Source organism: Pinus tabuliformis, chromosome 5_1 (assembly GCF_031772625.1).
Source record: "Pinus tabuliformis cultivar Carrire ecotype Pingquan chromosome 5_1, CPIR1, whole genome shotgun sequence".
Classification (NCBI taxonomy): Eukaryota; Viridiplantae; Streptophyta; class Pinopsida; order Pinales; family Pinaceae; genus Pinus; species Pinus tabuliformis.
Window position 1 is genome coordinate 428,213,756 of NC_142305.1, and position 18,819 is coordinate 428,232,574.

General features: G+C 32.3%; 1 protein-coding gene across 1 annotated transcript; it reads left to right on the plus strand.

Moving 5' to 3' along the window:
- The first annotated feature begins 1,104 nt into the window (after positions 1 to 1,104).
- Positions 1,105 to 4,336, plus strand: LOC149165320 (sugar transport protein MST4-like). Its single transcript, XM_089431115.1, has 4 exons — positions 1,105 to 1,367; positions 1,989 to 2,308; positions 2,762 to 3,388; positions 3,504 to 4,336. The coding sequence occupies exons 1-4, from the start codon at positions 1,229 to 1,231 to the stop codon at positions 4,002 to 4,004; spliced, it is 1,587 nt and encodes a 528-aa protein (XP_089287241.1). The 5' UTR covers positions 1,105 to 1,228; the 3' UTR covers positions 4,005 to 4,336.
- The last annotated feature ends 14,483 nt before the right edge of the window (positions 4,337 to 18,819 follow it).

Here is an 18,819-nt window from a genome sequence, read left to right on the forward strand (position 1 = left end):
ATATATATGATTTTAGAATTTTCACTTATATATATTATATTATTTTATTTTATTTTAAAGTTAAAATTCAAAAATATTTATCGACGAGATTTCATAAATGGATTACGTAATTTTTTTCAATCAAGACTTTCAACATTCACATGAATCCTTTCCTCCTTTTCAAATGAGAAGTCAGAAAAAATAAAATATTATAACATATTTTGTTAAATCCTTTCCCCAAAAGTCAGAAGAGACAAAATATTATAACAAATTTTGTCAAATCCTTTCAACCTTTTTATAATAAAGTAAGAAGAGATCAAATATTATAACAAATTTAGTCAATTTTTTAAAATGAGAAGTTAAAGAGATAAAATATTATAACTAATTTCGTCAATACCATATAGCTATAATGATAATTGAAATATTTCATTAAATAACTGACATTATACTATTTAGGTATTATATCCACATTATATGATAAAGATATAATATATTATATCCGTTTAAAAATAAGACAAAAATATATTAATAACTGAAAACTATAGTGGAAGTTTAATTAAAGAGCGTGGCCGCGTCAGCCAAATACACAAACATTGCTTTCACACCTGGCAGATCTGGAGGTTCCAACAATAAATGCTGACGTAAATATGAATTTTGCTGAGTTGTAATCTTACCTGGATTCGCGGTCACCGCGTTGGTTGTAATTTTTTTTTCAGCATATCTGCATTAAGTTACAAATACAATCTCCATCATTATCCATCCACGTGGCAAAAATGATTCGGAATTCGCATCCACCGGGTAAGTTAAGCTGTTTTATTACATAAATTCACTTTCCACGTCACTGCTCTCTCCCGGCGGTGGGAAGGAAGCAAGGGCTAATTACCATGGTAAACCTAAAATACCACGTGTCAATGTAGCGTGTAGACGATATTTAATGCAAGAGTATGTATCTACGTGTCCAATGTTGCGGATAAGACCTTGGCGCGCTTTGCCAAGGACAGCGTGATCAGACGTGGACTACATGGTTCCGAGGATGCTGACTCAGTATATTTTTGCACTGTTTGACTGCCGGAACCATTTCTATCACAATTGGAGGCAATAAATTCGAAGCCAGGGAGGGAGCCATTTGCAATTGCGGAGGCCATTTGTGTCCATAGGCAGACGTTGAAGGAGAATCGGTCTGTCATTTGTTTGCATTTGTTTCAGGATTCTGTGGATTGTTTTAGGTGCAGAGGATATAGCAGAAAGAATGGCCGGCGGGGGATTTACAGCCCCAGTGGGGTCTGGAAATGTAGACTTCGAGGCGCGCATAACACCTTATGTTATCATCACTTGTATCATGGCTGCCAGCGGCGGGTTAATGTTTGGCTACGATATTGGAATTTCAGGTAAGCTCTGGAAGCTTTAATGTCGGTTGCCTGCTGGCTCAGTGTGCGCATAGATTTCACTATCTCAGTTCTTTAACTGTTTCTAATGAAAAATTTCACTGTTTTGTGAAGAAATCTGAAAATTTGACTGTTTTGTGTATTTTCAAAAATTATTGCATTATACTGCTTTCCTCCGCTTTGTTGAAGGCCAGAAATTTTCCTTCCAAATTGTTCTCGTTGTCCTGTAACTTGCACAAGAAAGAAATGGGAGAACAGTTCTCTCCCATTGATTTCTTGTGCACCTCATCAAGGTTCGATAAGTGTTCTGTATATTTTATGCAGAACAGCATTTTCTTGTTCGAACAGAAAACAATATATTATTCTATGGATTTTCAATGTGGAGTCTATTCAAAATTTTCATTAGTGACACTCATACAATCCATACGAATGATGACGTTTTCATAATGTTGTGTAAACTGGATACCTTAAATGCATTTTAAGAGTTCCATAAGTCGCTCTTTAATCTGATCTGAAGGTCTTCGGCTCTTCATACATTTGGGGAAAGTTTGTGGGAATACTCTCCTCCTTTCGATCTTAATTTAATTTACATCCAAGATCTGAAGGCTGATTGTCTTAATGCAGGCGGAGTGACTGGCATGGACGACTTTCTTGTCAAATTCTTCCCCGCCGTAGCGCGCAAGGAACACGAGGCGAAGCAAAGTACATACTGCAAGTACGACAATCAAGGATTACAACTCTTTACATCATCTCTGTATCTAGCCGGTCTTGTAGCCACATTCTTTGCGTCGTATACTACTCGAAGATTTGGCCGGAGACCGACCATGCTTATTGCCGGCCTATTCTTTCTTGCCGGCGTCGCCTTCAATGCGGCAGCGCAGGATCTTCTTATGCTCATTATCGGAAGATTATTACTCGGATGTGGAGTCGGATTCGCTAATCAGGTCTGAAAACAGATGATTTATATTCCTGATAAGGCGGAATCTTTGATTTAGTACTGAGCTTCAAATAATTAACAGAGGAATCAGGCAAAAATTGCCTTTAATAGCTGACTTCTTTGTGAAATTATTGCATTTATTGTATATTATTTTCTATATAACGAGAGTACAGATCCGTAAATTTCCTGACACGCATTTGATATGGAAAACTTCGCTTCTATTTGAATTCTTTGAGTTTTATTTTAAAACGTAATGAGATAGCTTGCATTAGAACATATTCTATTATATTTGTGAGGTATATACTCAATCGGTTCTGATTCTATTGCAAATTTCTTAGCTACATTATCCTCTGCCTGCCTTCATTTTGGGATAAATCTTATACAGCATTGTTTTTTTCTTTAAGTTTATCTATTGGAACACCGATGTGATGAAAGTGCCTTTGCTTTTCTGTAACTGTAGGCAGTTCCTCTTTTCCTGTCAGAGATAGCACCGACTAGAATTCGAGGGGGTCTAAACATCCTCTTCCAGCTGAATATTACAATAGGCATTCTGTGTGCAAATTTAGTGAACTATTTTACAGCTAAGATCAAGCCATGGGGGTGGAGGCTTTCATTGGGCTTGGCAGGTATCCCTGCAATTCTGCTAGCTGTGGGGTCTGTATGTTTAGTAGAGACACCTAACAGTCTGATTGAAAGAGGACACCTGGAAGAGGGCAAGAATGTGTTGAGAAAAATCAGGGGAACCAACAATGTGGATGCAGAGTTCGATGAACTAGTTCAGGCTAGTAAAATAGCCGCGGAAGTTAAGCATCCATTCCGAAACCTCATGAAGCGCAGGAATAGACCTCAGCTTGTCATAACCATATTTCTGCAGATCTTCCAGCAGTTGACTGGTATCAATGCCATTATGTTCTATGCTCCCGTGCTCTTCCAGACCCTGGGATTCAAAAGCGATGCTTCTCTTTACTCTGCGGTTATTACTGGCGCAGTCAATGTCATATCCACTATTGTTTCCATCTACTCGGTGGACAAACTTGGTCGAAGAGTGCTTCTTCTGGAAGCAGGAATACAGATGTTCATTTCACAGGTTATCCCCATTTGCTCTTCTCCTTCATTTCGATTTCATTGCTTTGTTTACAGGCAGCTAATTCATTTCGAATGGTGAAACATAATAGTGATCATTGTGAATATGAAAATTGCAGGTGATTATTGGAATCCTTTTGGCCACGGGATTGAAGGACGGGGAGCAGCTTTCTCAAGTGACGGCCATTGTGATAGTGTTGATGGTGTGCGTTTTCGTGTCAGCATTTGCATGGTCATGGGGACCTCTCGGATGGTTGATTCCCAGCGAAACGTTTCCCCTGGAAACAAGATCCGCTGGACAGAGCGTGACGGTGTGCGTGAATCTGCTCTTCACATTTGGTGTTGCACAGGCGTTTCTGTCAATGCTTTGCAATTTCAAATACGGCATCTTCTTCTTCTTTGCTGGTTGGGTCTTCATTATGTCCCTCTTTGTGATGTTTCTCCTTCCGGAGACGAAGAATGTGCCGATCGAAGAAATGATGGACAGAGTGTGGAAAAAACATTGGTTGTGGAAAAGTTTTGTCTCAGATGCGGACCTCATTGATGATGATGAAGATGTGAATTCCAAACAAGAAAATGGAAGAGCCGGTGACCATGCGTACCATAATTCGCAGTTGTGATCTTTTTCCTCCTCCATGGCCATGGCAATAATAATGATAATGGTAGTACTTCTGCTATGCTGTCCAATTTGCCTTTGACAATTTCAATTTCAATTTTATGAGGAAGCGCACCAACACCAATGGCACCAATCAAACAACGAAGTAGTGTGAAATCGGTAAATACTTTCGCCCTTCCAGAGGGTTACATCATTGTTTATTTCCTCTCTCCTCTGACCCCTCATTTCTATGGAAAAATCAAATGGCTCCGTGGAACACGGGGGATTATCTTGCAACTTATGTAAGTGGCCACATAATTTATCATTGGTTTTCTATAATAATATGAAGGATTTTTGTGTGAAAATGTGAAAGCAATTCTGCATCTTGTTTGCAAAGAGATAGATGTTCCGTGACAGAAGTAAAGATGTGTCGCAGCAATTCACATGTTCCTCCAGATTGGACGGAAGATTATTGGATGTTCTTACAATCAGGAGAACATTAATAATTGTTATTTGAAATTCAAATCATAACACAAATTTAATTTAATTAATGTATACATCATTTATTTAAAATCCCAAACATTAAATTGATATATTATAATTCTTAAAGATGGTTTTTTTTTTTTTATCTAATTGTTTAATCTAGGTAAATATTATAAAATATATTCTTAGAGATGGTTTTTTTTTTTTTTTTATCTAATTTTTTAATCTATGTAAATATTATAAGATATAATATATTTGATACGAACTAATAGATTAACATAAAACAATTAAACGTGGTTTTAGGTGCGATATAACAAATGAATGTGTTTGGAGCATGGTAGAGAAACAGAATCTCTTGTTTGCTTTATACACTTATATTTATTGATTTAAATTAAGTAATTAATTAAAAAAATATTATTTTAATTTAAATGAATAATAGTTTGAAAAATATATTTTATTAAAAATTATATGATAAAATCTCACCAAATATGGAAGTATGAAAAACAAACCAAAACCAAATAGTGTAAAATTCCAATACTGTTATCTTATAATTGAAGAATACATCTTATAATTGAAGAATACATAAAATGATTTTTCCATATTCAGTTTCGGGATATATGCAAATACAAAATAAAACACCAATATCAATTTATTTATTTTTAGAAGTGGTTAAATTAGTATCTTTTATAATTTATTTTTTTTATATAAATCAATATATTTGAAAATAGTCATTTTGTATTTAAGTGAATAATTTATGTTAATCAAACCTATGTTTTTTATAATTTATTTTATTAATAAAAATTTATAATTTAAATTTATTTTTTATATTATAATTTATTTTATTAATAAAATTTTAATAATTTAAACTTCATTTTTTTATATAATAATTTTATAATTTATTTTATTAATAAAAATTTAACAATTTAAATCCATTTTTTATATAAATTAATATATTTGAAAATACCGTTTTATTATTCATTTTAATAAAACATACCAATTCAATATTTATTTAATATAAGATAAAAATATAAACTTTATATTATTAATGGTTTTTAAGTCCAAAATGTCCGGTGTTTTAATTAGAATTTAATTGTGTTGATGAGAAATTTCCAACAATATTTTTTTTAATTGAAAAGTTATTGAACAACTAATTTGAAAGGAGAAAATGTAAAAATGTTTTAATTTTTATATTGTAATCTTTTATGTGTAATTTCCAATATTAATTAAAAAATTATTAAACCACTAATTTGAAAATACAAAATATAAAAATGTTTTAATTTTTATATTATAATAGTTTATGTGTAATTTCCAATACTCTCATTGCTTAAGTTAATATTTATTATTTCTATAAAATTTTCAATAAAAAAATACAAATATAAACAATTTTAACATTTCTATAGTTATTTATACAATAATTTACATTACTTTATAACTACTTTAAATTAATCATTTGAACAAACTCTTCAAATTATTATGCCAAGTGTTAATTTAGCATCTCATGATTTTAACATAGTGAAAACAATTTGAACATTTGACAAGAGTTCCCCTTTTTTTACATGTTTGCCAACTTTTGTTGAGAGATTCTTGTGTGTGAATACGTAGCCTACTCAACCATATTTTAGATGTTTTAAATATCTTTTTTCATAATAATATTATCATTTATATGTAAAATGTTCTAGTCAAATTATATAATTTTGCAACGCAAGAATTAATAAAGATAGTCATGAATAAATATTAAAAAAAAAATTAAATTTGATTATCCATTTCATTTGTATTATTATCTTTTTTACTTAATAAATTTAAACTTAATACTTATAGTCTTATATACTAATTAAGCATAACACAATAAATAAACATAAAATGTTTACTAGAATCTTGTGTGTAGCGTTTTCCTTCCACACGTACCCAAGTTTACCGGTCCATCGAGGTAAACATGTGACTAAGAGTTACTATGATATGATTCAACCTCCTAGATCATCTTAAGGAAGTGGAATCGACAAACCTTACTGACTTCACTTAGGTGCTACAGGACTCCCAAGGGCTAAATCACCCTTCCTAGTGCCCAAACCCTGAGTTAAGTTTATTTTTCATTCACCTGAATTCTTAGTCACATGCACAAGCATGCATCCATGTGACTAAAAGCCTCCAATCGCGTGCATAAGCCTACAAGTGAGCGACTGCAGTCTCAATTTCACATTTTTGTGCCTACCACCATGAAATATGTGACACCCTTTAAGGGCTAGACTTTAGGTCACTACCCAGAACTTGATGGAGCTTTCCAAAATAATAAATGACACATAGGAAAAGCCTTATATACAAAACTTAGACAAGAAATTGACCTAACAAGGCCTAACCATGGCAGACATTCTGTCAAACACATCATGAACATGTAATCTACAGGTCAAATTTACATATCTAAACACATGGATCTCATAATTATCTAAGAATCATTAAGAAGGTCTTATGACATCTTACAATAGTTGCATTATCATCTATTAGGTCATACATTCATTAACCATTCATTTACTAATCCAAACATGTTGAGAGTCATAACTAGAATATGTTATTAAACCATGCTTATAACCAGAATATTAACAATGATAGATCATCCATTAAAGCCACATAATAACAAGTACATTTACATATTATGCATAAGAGCAAAAGAGCTCTAATTAACAATGAAAATCCAACCAAGTCAGGGATTTCCATGTACCACCCAACCATAGATTGGGTTGAACCAAATCTTTCTTTCAACCTATAACCCTCGTGCCATATTCCAAGCATGAATGTGGAACTCATTGCAAATACAACTAGGGCTTTTCAGGCTTTATCGTGTATCCCACCATTACCAGTCAAGGGATTCCTAGGCATGAAACCCTCATCTATACAACCAGACTTTACCGTGTATCCCACCATTACTAGTCAAGGGATTTCTAGGCCCAAACAATAAACATACACTACAGGCTTTACCACAATTTTGCCATATACCGGTGAAGGGATCACTAGGCCCTGAACAAGCTTGGATGCCTCTAGATCTCTCCGCTTAAATCGTGAGGAATTTGTCTGTCTCCACCCTCTAGGATTTATCGTGAATCCCGCTGTTACCGGTCAATGGAATCCTAGGCCTAACGAGGGTATTCACCTCTAGGTTTTACCGTGTATCCCGCCATTACTGATCAAGGGATTCCTAGGCCCAACGAGGATATTCACAATGAGGCTTTACCGTATATCCCACCATTACCAGTCAAGGGATTCCTAGGCCTTGTGATTTTTCATGAGACCACCCCACTCAGTTTCGAATCCATCCGGCATCCCAACTCAACCAAGTAAAGGAACCCCATCACACCATGGTTATCCAGAAATGGCACGACAAGGCTAAAAACCACTGTCACACCTAGTAAAACCCATGCCAATGACAACAAGAGAACAAAAAATACACATGCATGATACATGTACCATGCATGCCAAAATTAGCAAGGAAATCATACATGCAACTCGATACTTGCAAGTAATGCCGTTGTAGCCGCTTGATCCAACTCTTCCTTGCTTCATCTTTTCTTTCTTTTCCTTCCTTTGCCTTTCTTTCCTCAATGCTAGAGTGCTCCAAGAATGCTATAAGTGTGTGAGAGAGACAATGGAGAGAGAGCTCCACCCAAAAGGCGTTGCTATATATGCAGGCGTTTAGTATATGTTCCAATGTTTTCCTTCGCATGTGCAACAAACTGATGCTCCCTACATCCATCTTTTATGTAGTTGGTCCCATTTAGGGCATGACCATGGAGTCCCACCCATAGGAAGAAAGCTACTTTCGGCCATAGTTGATCCTTCCATATTCGTTCCCATATGGGTAACCCTTGTCGTTGTTGATGTTCTGCTTTTAGGTAGTATCCTTATTGTATAGTAAACAATCCTTTAATTTTGTATCCCCGCCTTATAATATTTGTTCCCTCTGTTATCGTTATTATTCTGGATTCCACCTCTCTATCATAGGTTTCCCATTGGATAGAGATTAATGCATCTGGCTAGTGTTGTCTCCTCTTCCATTTTCTCCATATTAATCCTGCTTCTACTTCCTAGAATTTATTCACCGTCTGATTTGTTGGTCAGTTTGTGTCTAAGAATATTTCCATTAGGTCCTTCCTACTGAATATTTTTTCCCACTGCTGCCAAGCATCTTGCCAAAACCTGGCTTTATCCCCTCCCCTGATCTCCCAAAAGTTGTGGTTTCTTATCAATTATCTATTTTTTGCTGTTAGGTTCCTTATAGCCGATCCCTTTTTATTTTCCTGGGTTCTCAGTCTTCCTTCGGGTGTCCTAGGCATTCTGTATTTTCTTTCCCATATTTATTTCCATAATTCATTGCCTCCCTGTATCCATCTCCACCATATTTTGGCCCCCATAACCTGGTTCAGAGTGTATGGGTCTCGAAGACCCATACCCCCTACTTTTCTTGGCTTCATTAGCCAGTTCGAGGAAACAAGGACCCATTTCTTTGTTGTTTGTGACCCTTTCCATAGGAATTTCTTAAAGATATTTGGCATATCATTGCAAACAATTTTGGGCACTGCTAGACGTGAGATTTGGTAGATAGGAAATGATTGTAACACTGCCTTTAGAAGGACGACTCGACTAGCCATGTTAAGTGCTCATAAGGTCCAGTTTTGAAGGCGACCTTGAATCTTGTCCAGGAAAGCCGTCCAATTTTCCACTCTAAGCAGGTTAAGGCTTAACGAAATCCAAAGGTATTTCAATGGTAGGGTTCCTATTCGAAATCCCATTACTCTTGTGAGGAAGGCTTGAGATTGAGAAGCTGTATTAAAGAAAAATATATCAGACTTATCTTTATTGATCTAAGTTCCTGAGGCATTCATGAATTCTTGTAGTATAGCCAAGAGGGACCTTGCTTCCTTGAGAGTAGCTTGACAGAACATCATAATGTCATCAACAAACTATTGATGAGTTAAAGGAAGATCGTTTCCCCACATGCGCAGACCTTTAAATTGTCCTGCTTGAACTTTTGCTTTGACATATCTTCCTAGACCTTCAACTGCTAAAATGAACAGAAAGGGGGAGATTGGGTCTCCTTGTCTTAGCCTTTTTGTTGCATTGAAATCCTCATATGGTGCTCCATTTAGTAGGATAGAGAACACAAGGGTCGATATGAAAGAAGAGATCCAATTTATCCATCAGGGGTCAAAGCCAAAGGATTTCAGGATACTTTGAAGGTAGGTCCAGCTTAAACGGTCATATGCTTTCAACAAGTATAGCTTGATCATCATTCCTTTGGCTTTGAGATTCTTAAGGGAGTGGATTTCCTCTTGAGCAGTAACTATATCGTCCAAAATTTTCCTCCCTTTAACAAAACCAGTTTTCTCTTAGGAGATTAATGCTGGGAGGATCGGTTTTAGTTGATTTACCATTATAATTGAGAGGATTTTACAAATTGCATTGCATATTGCTATAGGTCTAAACCCTTGGGGCTCTTCAGAGTGATCATATTTTGGAACAAGAGCTATAAAAGTTGAATTTAGGGAAGGATGTACCTTTTTAGTTCTTTTGGATTCTTCCACTATTTCCAGGATATCTTTTCCTAGAATCAGCCATGATGCTTGAAAAAATTATGTTGTGAAGCCATCCGGACCCTACGCTTTATTCTTTGTCAGTCCTTTGACTACCTCCTCCACTTCTTCCAAAGTAATATCCCTCATTAGTGCTAAGTTCTGGTCCCTGCTTACCAACTGGGGGATATGCCCAGTTATCCTATTTATTGCTTTTGACCTGTCAGGATTTGGTTCTGTCATTATGTTTTGGAAGTGATTCACCAAAAAAATTTCCATCTCATCATTTTGCACCAGTCGGTTTCCTCCCTGGTCTAGTAATGAGAATATTCGGTTGTACTGTCTATGTTGTATCATTGCTTTGTGGAAGAATCTAGTGTTCCTTTCTCCCTCCCGGAGCCACTGGACTCTCGATTTTTATTTCCACAAGATCTCTTCTGGCTTCCTCCTTTTCTCAATCCTAATCAATAGCTTTCCTTCTTCCTCCACTAGGGGTTTCGAGGGGCCATTTTTTATCATCTGTTGTTGAACTCATTGCATCCTAGCCTGTAGTAGTTCCTAATCTTGTTGAATATTGCCAAATTCTTCTTTATTCCATCTCTTTATTTTACCCTTGAGTTCTTTCAGGCGTAGATGGAATGTATGCATTTTATTCCTCCATTGTTCTTTACTTGATCTCCACCATTCCTTGATTTTTTCTAAGAAGGCGGGGTCGCGAAGCCAGAAGGATGCAAACCGAAAAGGCCTATTATTATGCAATTTTTTCATGTCTACTTCCAACCTGATTGGCCAATGGTCAGATCTCATACATGGAAGGATTGACGCTTCATAGTATACATCGCTACTTATTATGTTTTCCATTGCTAAGAACCTATCTAACCTTGATGCTATTTGGCGGGTTCCTCCTATACAGTTGTTCCAGGTATGAGTTACATTGATGGTTGGAATATCTACTAGATGCATCTCTTCTTGCATGTCCCTGAACTGCTCCATTTTTTGTTCTTCCCTTCTTAGCCCACCTTTTTTTTCTTCCAATGAAGTTATCATATTGAAATCCCCTCCTATTATCCATAGTTTTTCTGCATGCAGTTGGCTAAGTTTCCTAATGCTCTAGATAAATATTTCCTTCTCTCCAGGAGTGTGAGGCCCATACACTGCTGAAATAATGATCCATTCTTTGGTCCCTATGTTACAAAATCATCCAGTCAAAATTCTCAACATTCCTATCCAGTAATCCACCATTACCTCGGCAGGATTCCATAATATAGTGATTCTACCTACACTTCCTTTTGCATCTGATGCTACTACTTCATATCTCAGTTTCATTTTTTGTAGTATCTCCTCTATTTTTTCTCATGTTACCTTTGTTTCCTATAGGAGAATTATTTGAGGCTTTTCCTTTTTCAAACCATCTTGTAAGTACCTCTGTTTTCCTCTGTTGTTAAGGCCCCTTATGTTCCATGAGATCACTATCATTAGTTAACTTTATTAAGTTGTTGGAATACTTCTAAGAGTGGTACTACCCTTCCCGTGTTTACCAGCATCTCTCCTATTATTTGAATTGACTCCTTTAGATTTCTTATCCCCCTTTTCTTCCCTCCTTTACTTCGGTTGTGCTGATCCTGGGAAGTTTCTTTTTGCATGCCGAGCTGCCCTGCTATGTCTCCTTGTCTTTGTCCTTAGGTAGCCATGTATTGTTGGAAGTTTTCTTTATACAGTTTCTTTCCTCAATGCTAGAGTGCTCCAAGAATTCTAGGATGTTTTACCCAACATTCAACTTGGAATGTATATGTGTCCCATGACCTTGGTCTTATTTTTCCTTTATTAACTTTATTACCTAGATTTTTAACCTGAGGTTGTTACATTGAGCCATGAATAATCACTTTGATAAAATAAATTGTTTACTAAAACCTTTGAGCCATCACCCAAATGCTCTTCAATCTCAATCTTGGGTACAACAAAGATTTTTGCCTTTATGATGTGTTCTAGTTCTTAAGGATAAGAGGAAGCAACACTATAGATGGGTTTTAAGAAAGAATTTATTGAGGGAGTAGAATTAAATCTATCTGGATGTCAAGGTATGCCATTATCTTATTAATCAATATTTGTAGAAAGTTTACTTTTTCATAGAATTCTAATTATTTTTCATGGTAAATATTCATAAGGGCATCAACCTCTCAATATTATTCTCACATTATCTGATATATGTTTTGTTGTATTGATTACACATTTATCCCAAACTTCATTTTCTTGTTACATTTAGCCAACAAAATAATATTTCCATTTATTCCATTTTATTGTTCAAATCATTATGTCATAAGGCGTTCCTCTAGGAATAACTCCCCTAGTTGCCACTCTGCACTCCTCTGCACCCTAAGATCCAATATTATATGATTGAAAGTTCTTCCATCGTTAGATCCCACTACTTTAACTATAAACTAAATCTTGAGTTGTGCAACCGTTCAACTTGTTAATCTTTATTATAACCCATGAACATATTGCAGGTACTTTTGAATATTGTTTTCTTGTTTTTGTTCCAATTTCATCCCATTGATTCATGCAGATTGTGTGTAATCACTAAATTCTACATTTGAATTCAATAATGGATCGAAGGAATAAAATTTGAGTTTCACAACCAAAATAAAGGATATAAAGCTTGGCTTGAAGGAACTATCAAAACTCCTAGCAACCACATCGATCGTTGTAGTGTATGCCTATTCCACCTCAAACGTAGTTTCCTGTTCCTTTACCAGAAGGATTATTCATAAAAACCTATGATAGAAACAACTGGTGGCATGGACTCATAATGAAAAAGGGTTTTCTGTGGGGAGGAGTTTTGGTTTGTCTACTTTCCAAAAAGTAAGTCTCTCAAAGCATATTCCCTTACATCCCTTCATCTCTCTCAGTACTGGAATGGAGGAAGTTGGACCTGAATTGCCTGGTTTGATTTATTATTCTATTTCCCAAAGTAATGAAATTTATTTGTTTGTAGCTTTTGGAAAATAATTTATTTTTTACTATCTCCCAAACATGATTTTGGAAAATAATTTAGATTTTACTACCTCCAAAAGGTGAATGCACATTGTTATGTTACTATCTTTTTCTTATGTTTAAGCAAAGGGCCCTGCAAATTCTTATACTTTGTGCCTTGATTCATGTATTACAAGAAATGAAAATTAATTATTCTATTTTAGAAAGTAATGAACTTTACACAATTTAGTTTTTATTGTCTCCCAAACATGAGTTTGGAAAACAATTTAGGTTTTACTGTCTCCAAAACGTGAATGAATGTTGTCTCCAAAACGTGAATGAATGTTGTTTTGTTACTGGTTTTTCTTATGTTTAAGTGTAAATTCTTAATGTTGTGTGCATAGATTCATGTATTATAGGAAACGAGCATATTATAAACAAAGTAACTCAAATGTGATATGTTATAATGTATAGAAACTAGAACCACCAATTTCTATTCAAAGATAACATGTGTTAAGACATGGTTTATTGAATAATCCATGTTTAGTAATTTGTTTATTAATATATTTATTTATGTGAAAATCATATAACATAAAAATCAGTACTAATAAGTTAGATTAAACCAAAATCAATACCCACATTATAATAAAGTTCTTTATGTTTGTTAAATTTTGAACAATATATTAAATTTTGAATAATAGGCTGAAATACAAATAACATAACCAAAACTTAAAACAATATATTGTTTAGTTTCTTAAGAAACAATAGTTTGAATCTATTCTTATTAAATATTTCGTTGTTTTAGTTTCATGAAATCTTTAAAGAATTCTTTAAGTTTTATCTTATACACTGATTTTAATATTCACATTAACCAAAATTATATATCAAATTTAATGATATTAAATTTAATTTCACTAAATTATTTATCTATTTTATTATATTTTAAAAAAAATCTTAATTTAATAATATTTTAAAGAAAAATATATATTTTAATAAAAAATTGAATATTTATAAAAATATTTTGGTTTTAATTTTTGTTGATTTTAAGAATCTATTATTAAAAAAAAAAATTCATATTTAAGATTTTTTTTTATATTTAAGACTTTAATAAACTTGCTATCCATTTATGTCATTTTTTAATTTTCACTTTGGAGTTTTTATTTATTATATTTAATTTAAATATTTAAAACCATAACATTTAGTTTTCGATGTAAATTTTATGAATTTAAGAAATGAAAAATTGATACTCTATTGTACCAGCAATTTAGTAATAACATAGAATCATTAATTTATGAATATTTATCATTTAATTAATTTCTCAATAAACATATTATGATACGTATATAAACTCATATGTATGAAAAATAAAGTAATATGAAATATTAAAATTTGATATTTTTTAAATTACATTTTTTTATTAGAATTGGTATTATGGATTAAGGATCTTAGTATTATGGATTAAGGATCTTAGTTAAAGTGTTTTGCTGAATAATTTATTAAATGAATTTAAAAAATGAAAAATTTTCGATGTAGATTTTATGAATTTAAGAAATGAAACTATAATGTATGAGTAATTTAGTAATAACATAGAATCATTAATTTATGAATATTTATCATTTAATTAATTTTTCATTTAATATATTACGATACGTAGATAAACTCATGTGTATAAAAAATAAATTAATATAAGATATAAAAATTGAATATTTTTTAAATCACATTTTTTATTAGAATTAGTATTATGGATTAAAGATTTTAGTTAGAGTGTTTTGGTGAACAATTTATTTTTCTAGCTCACTAGTTTGTGAGATTTATGAAATAATCGTATTTAATGTAATAGTTGCATTTATGAAATAGTTATACCTAGTGTAATAGTCACACGGAAATTAATCTTTGAAGTTACAGGTTCTCCATAAATTCTTGTTTTGGTTAAAAGAAATTAGTACTATGGATTTAACTTTATATAATTTATAATTTATAAAGTAATGAACTTTATATGACTTAGTTTTTAGTGTCTCCAAAACATGCATTTGGAAAATAATTTAGGTTTTACTGTTTCCAAAATGTGAATGCATGTTGCTTTGTTCCTCGTTTTTCTTATGTTTAGCTAGAGTATTTTGGTGAACAATTTATTTCCCTAACTCATTAGTTTTTGACATTTATGAAATTGTATTTAATGTAATAGTTGTATTTATGAAATAGTTATATCTAATGTAATAGTCACATGGCAACTAATCTTTAGAAGTTTCAAGTTCTCCATAAATTCTTGTTTTGGTTAAAAGAAATTAGTACTATGGATTTAACTTTATATAATTTATAATTTATAAAGTAATGAACTTTATATTTACTGTCTCCAAAACATGCGTTTGGAAATAATTTAGGTTTTATTCTTTCCAAAACAATTTAGGTTTTATTGTTTCCAAAATGCATGTTTTTTGTTACTCGTTTTTCTTATGTTTAACTAGAGTGTTTTGGTGAACAATTTATTTCCCTAGCTTACTATTTTGTGACATTTATGAAACAATTGTATTTAATGTAATAATTGCATTTATGAAATATTTATATCTAGTGTAATAGTCACATGGAAACTAATCTTTAAAAGTTACAAGTTCTCCATAAATTCTTGTTATGGTTAACATAAATTCTTGTTATGGTTAAAAGAAATTAGTACTATGGATTTAATTTTATATTATTTATAATTTATAAACTTTATATAATTTAGTTTTTATTGTCTCCAAAACATGCATTTGGAAATTAATTTAGGTCTTATTGTCTCCAAAAGGTTAATGCATGTTGTTTTATTAATGGTTTTTCTTATGTTTAAGCCACATGAAATGAACTTATTATAAATAAAATCTAACATAAAGTAATTCACAGAAAATTTGATATGTTATAATGTATAGAAACTAGAACCACCAATTTCTATTCAAGGATGACATGTGTTAAGACATGACTTTTTTTAATAATCTAAGTTCATTAATTTGTTTATTAATACATTTATTTATGTGAAGATCCTATAAAGACTAAGCCAAAATCAATCCCCACATTATGATAATATTTTTTTTATTTGTAAAATTTTGAACAATATGTTATTTGTATATTAAATTTTGAATAATATGCTAAAATACAAATAACATAACCAAAACTTAAAACAATACTTTTGTTCTAATTTCTTAAGAAACAATAGTTTGAATCTAAGCTTATCAAATCTTTTAACTGTTTTAGTCTCATGAAGTCTTTTAAATGCTTTTTAATATTATCAAATATTTTAACCGTTTTAATCTCAAGAAATCTTTTAAATATTTTTTTAAGTTCATCTTATTGATGCAATAAATTTAATAGTCACATTAACGAGAACTATATGTCAAATTCAATAATATCAAAATTATATTTTAAATTTAATTCCATTAAATTATTTATCTATTTTATTATATTAAAAAAATATGTTTTCCTTATTTAATAATATTTTAAATAAAAATATATATTTTAATTAAAAAATGAATATTTGTAAAAATATTTCAATTTTAAATTTTATGTTTATTTTAAGAATCTAAAAAAGGTCAGGTTTAAGATTTTTTTATTTTTATTTTTACTCTTTCCATATAACTAGACTTTTATAAACTCGATTTATGCCATTTTAATTTTTAATGTACATTTTATGAATTTGAAATATGACAAATTAATACTATAATGTATGAATAATTTAATAATAACATAGGATCATTAATTTATGAATATTTCTCTTTAATTCATTTCTCATTTAACATATTATGATACACAAAAACTATGTGTATGAAAAATAAATTAATGAGATATCAAAATTGAATATGTTTTAAATCACATTTTTATTAGAATTAGTATTATGGATTAAGGATGTTAGCTAGAGTGTTTTGGTAAACAATTTATTTCCCTAGCTCACTAGTTTGTGACATTTATGAAATAATTATATTTAATATAATAGCTGCATTTATGAAATAGTTATATCTAGTGTAATAGTCACATGGAAACTAATATTTAGAAGTTATAGGTTCTCCATAAATTCTTGTTTTGGTTAAAAGAAATTAGTACTATGGATTTAACTTTTATACACCATTAAGCAATTAGTTCTTATATGTCTATATTTACATTATCTCAATTTGAAAATAACCACTGAAATATAAATCACTTCCTTTTAATACACTCATAAGTACAATGAAAAACTAGTAGATTAAACAATATTTAATAGGTAAAGAACCCACTAAGAAAAAATCATACTCAGTGAGTACAAAATCATTTGAACAAAAGCTAGGTTCATTATAGTACAATCTTAGGATTCTTAAGGTTGGCAGGAAGAATACCTAAAAAAAAGATAACATAGAACAACATGTTCTCAAGAGAAAAATATTCATGCATGAATGACACTGAATTTGTCAATTCAGTCTGAACTCTCATCACCTAGCAATGGAAACATGGAGATAGAAAGATATCAATCAAGAAAAGTCTATGCTTCATTTCTAGGAAAGGAGAAGTTGATGATGTTGTGCATGTGATGTTGTGATATCAGGAAGGACATAAAATTAATGAATGATGAAGATTTGAATAGTTTATATAGAACATTGAGTTTGGCCTCTAAACGAGTAGTTATATGAAAGATGTTTTACAACATTAAAAGATGAGGATTGAGAGTAAACAAGGAAAAATAATAATAAAGCCTAAATATGTAAATGGTTTAATGTTTACATGGCTTGTTCATTTTTTCTTCTAAGCAAGTGAGCAGCTATATGAAAAATGTTTTGGAACCATGTATTTACAACACACACAGAGTAAGTTGAGACGACCTTGAGGATATTTTTGTACAAATTTTATTATAACCTTTCCCTCCATCCAATAGATACTGCAGAGCCTTTTGAAGAGAGAGTCTATTCTAGTCTATAACCTGATCCACAATCAAAAGAAAGGGATAAGGATGTCGCAAGCTAAAATAAATATTGTTATAGAAGTAGGAACCTAAAATAAATAATACATTTGGATCTGTTAAGACAAAGGATACTGAACATGCTTCTCAAGGTAGGCCATCGATTCCAAGTTACATGATTGCTACTGAGTCGGGAAAAGCAAACCTTCATGGTCATTCTCCAAGGTCGAGTCCAGATGTTCAGGGGGATCTCCTATAACAAGGATACATTCTCTTCTAGCACCTCCTAATGGGAAACCCAATTTTGTATCATCAAAGACTCAGAGATTGTTGTCACAAGTTCAATCAACCAAGGAGCACTTAAAAAGATATCGATCTCTTACCACTGGTAGGAAGTCAATTCTCTCATGATTTGGAGATTTATCTTTGTTCATCTTTCTTTGGAGCAATTTCTTTAAATGTTGACATTTTGTCTTTTTTATTTCAGAAAAGGAAATCCCTATTCAAGTTGATTGGTGAAGTGATTGGTATTTGGGCTTCTCTTTATATTTTGTGCATTTAGAGTGTCTTCTCAGTTAGTAATGAATGTGAATCTCTAGACGTGTGTATCTTGGAACAATTTTGACAGGAGCGGGGATGAACAGCGAGGGCGTATAGCGAGAGTTGCAGTCAGTTGCAGTCGATGAACCCTATGGAGGGCCGTAGAGGAGGGAGCTCCACTCCCTCCTACAAGGAGGCAAGAAACCTCTAGAAAATGCCAGAGGTACTGGGGAGGAAGGGAAAAGAAACATGGAAGAGGAAACAAGAGAAGCCATTAATAAGGAAAAGAATGGCACAAAAGACAAAGAGGAAGAAGACAAAAAACAGGGAACTAAAGACAAAAAACAAAAGGGACCCTGCAAGCCCAAAGCAGAGATAACTCCCAGGGTCATTTT

Coding starts and splice junctions, on each gene's coding strand:
- LOC149165320 (XM_089431115.1), top strand. CDS start 1,229: ATGGCCGGCGGGGGATTTACAGCCCCAGTGGGGTCTGGAAATGTAGAC. Junction 1,368..1,988: donor CTACGATATTGGAATTTCAG/GTAAGCTCTGGA, acceptor GTCTTAATGCAG/GCGGAGTGACTGGCATGGAC. Junction 2,309..2,761: donor GAGTCGGATTCGCTAATCAG/GTCTGAAAACAG, acceptor CTGTAACTGTAG/GCAGTTCCTCTTTTCCTGTC.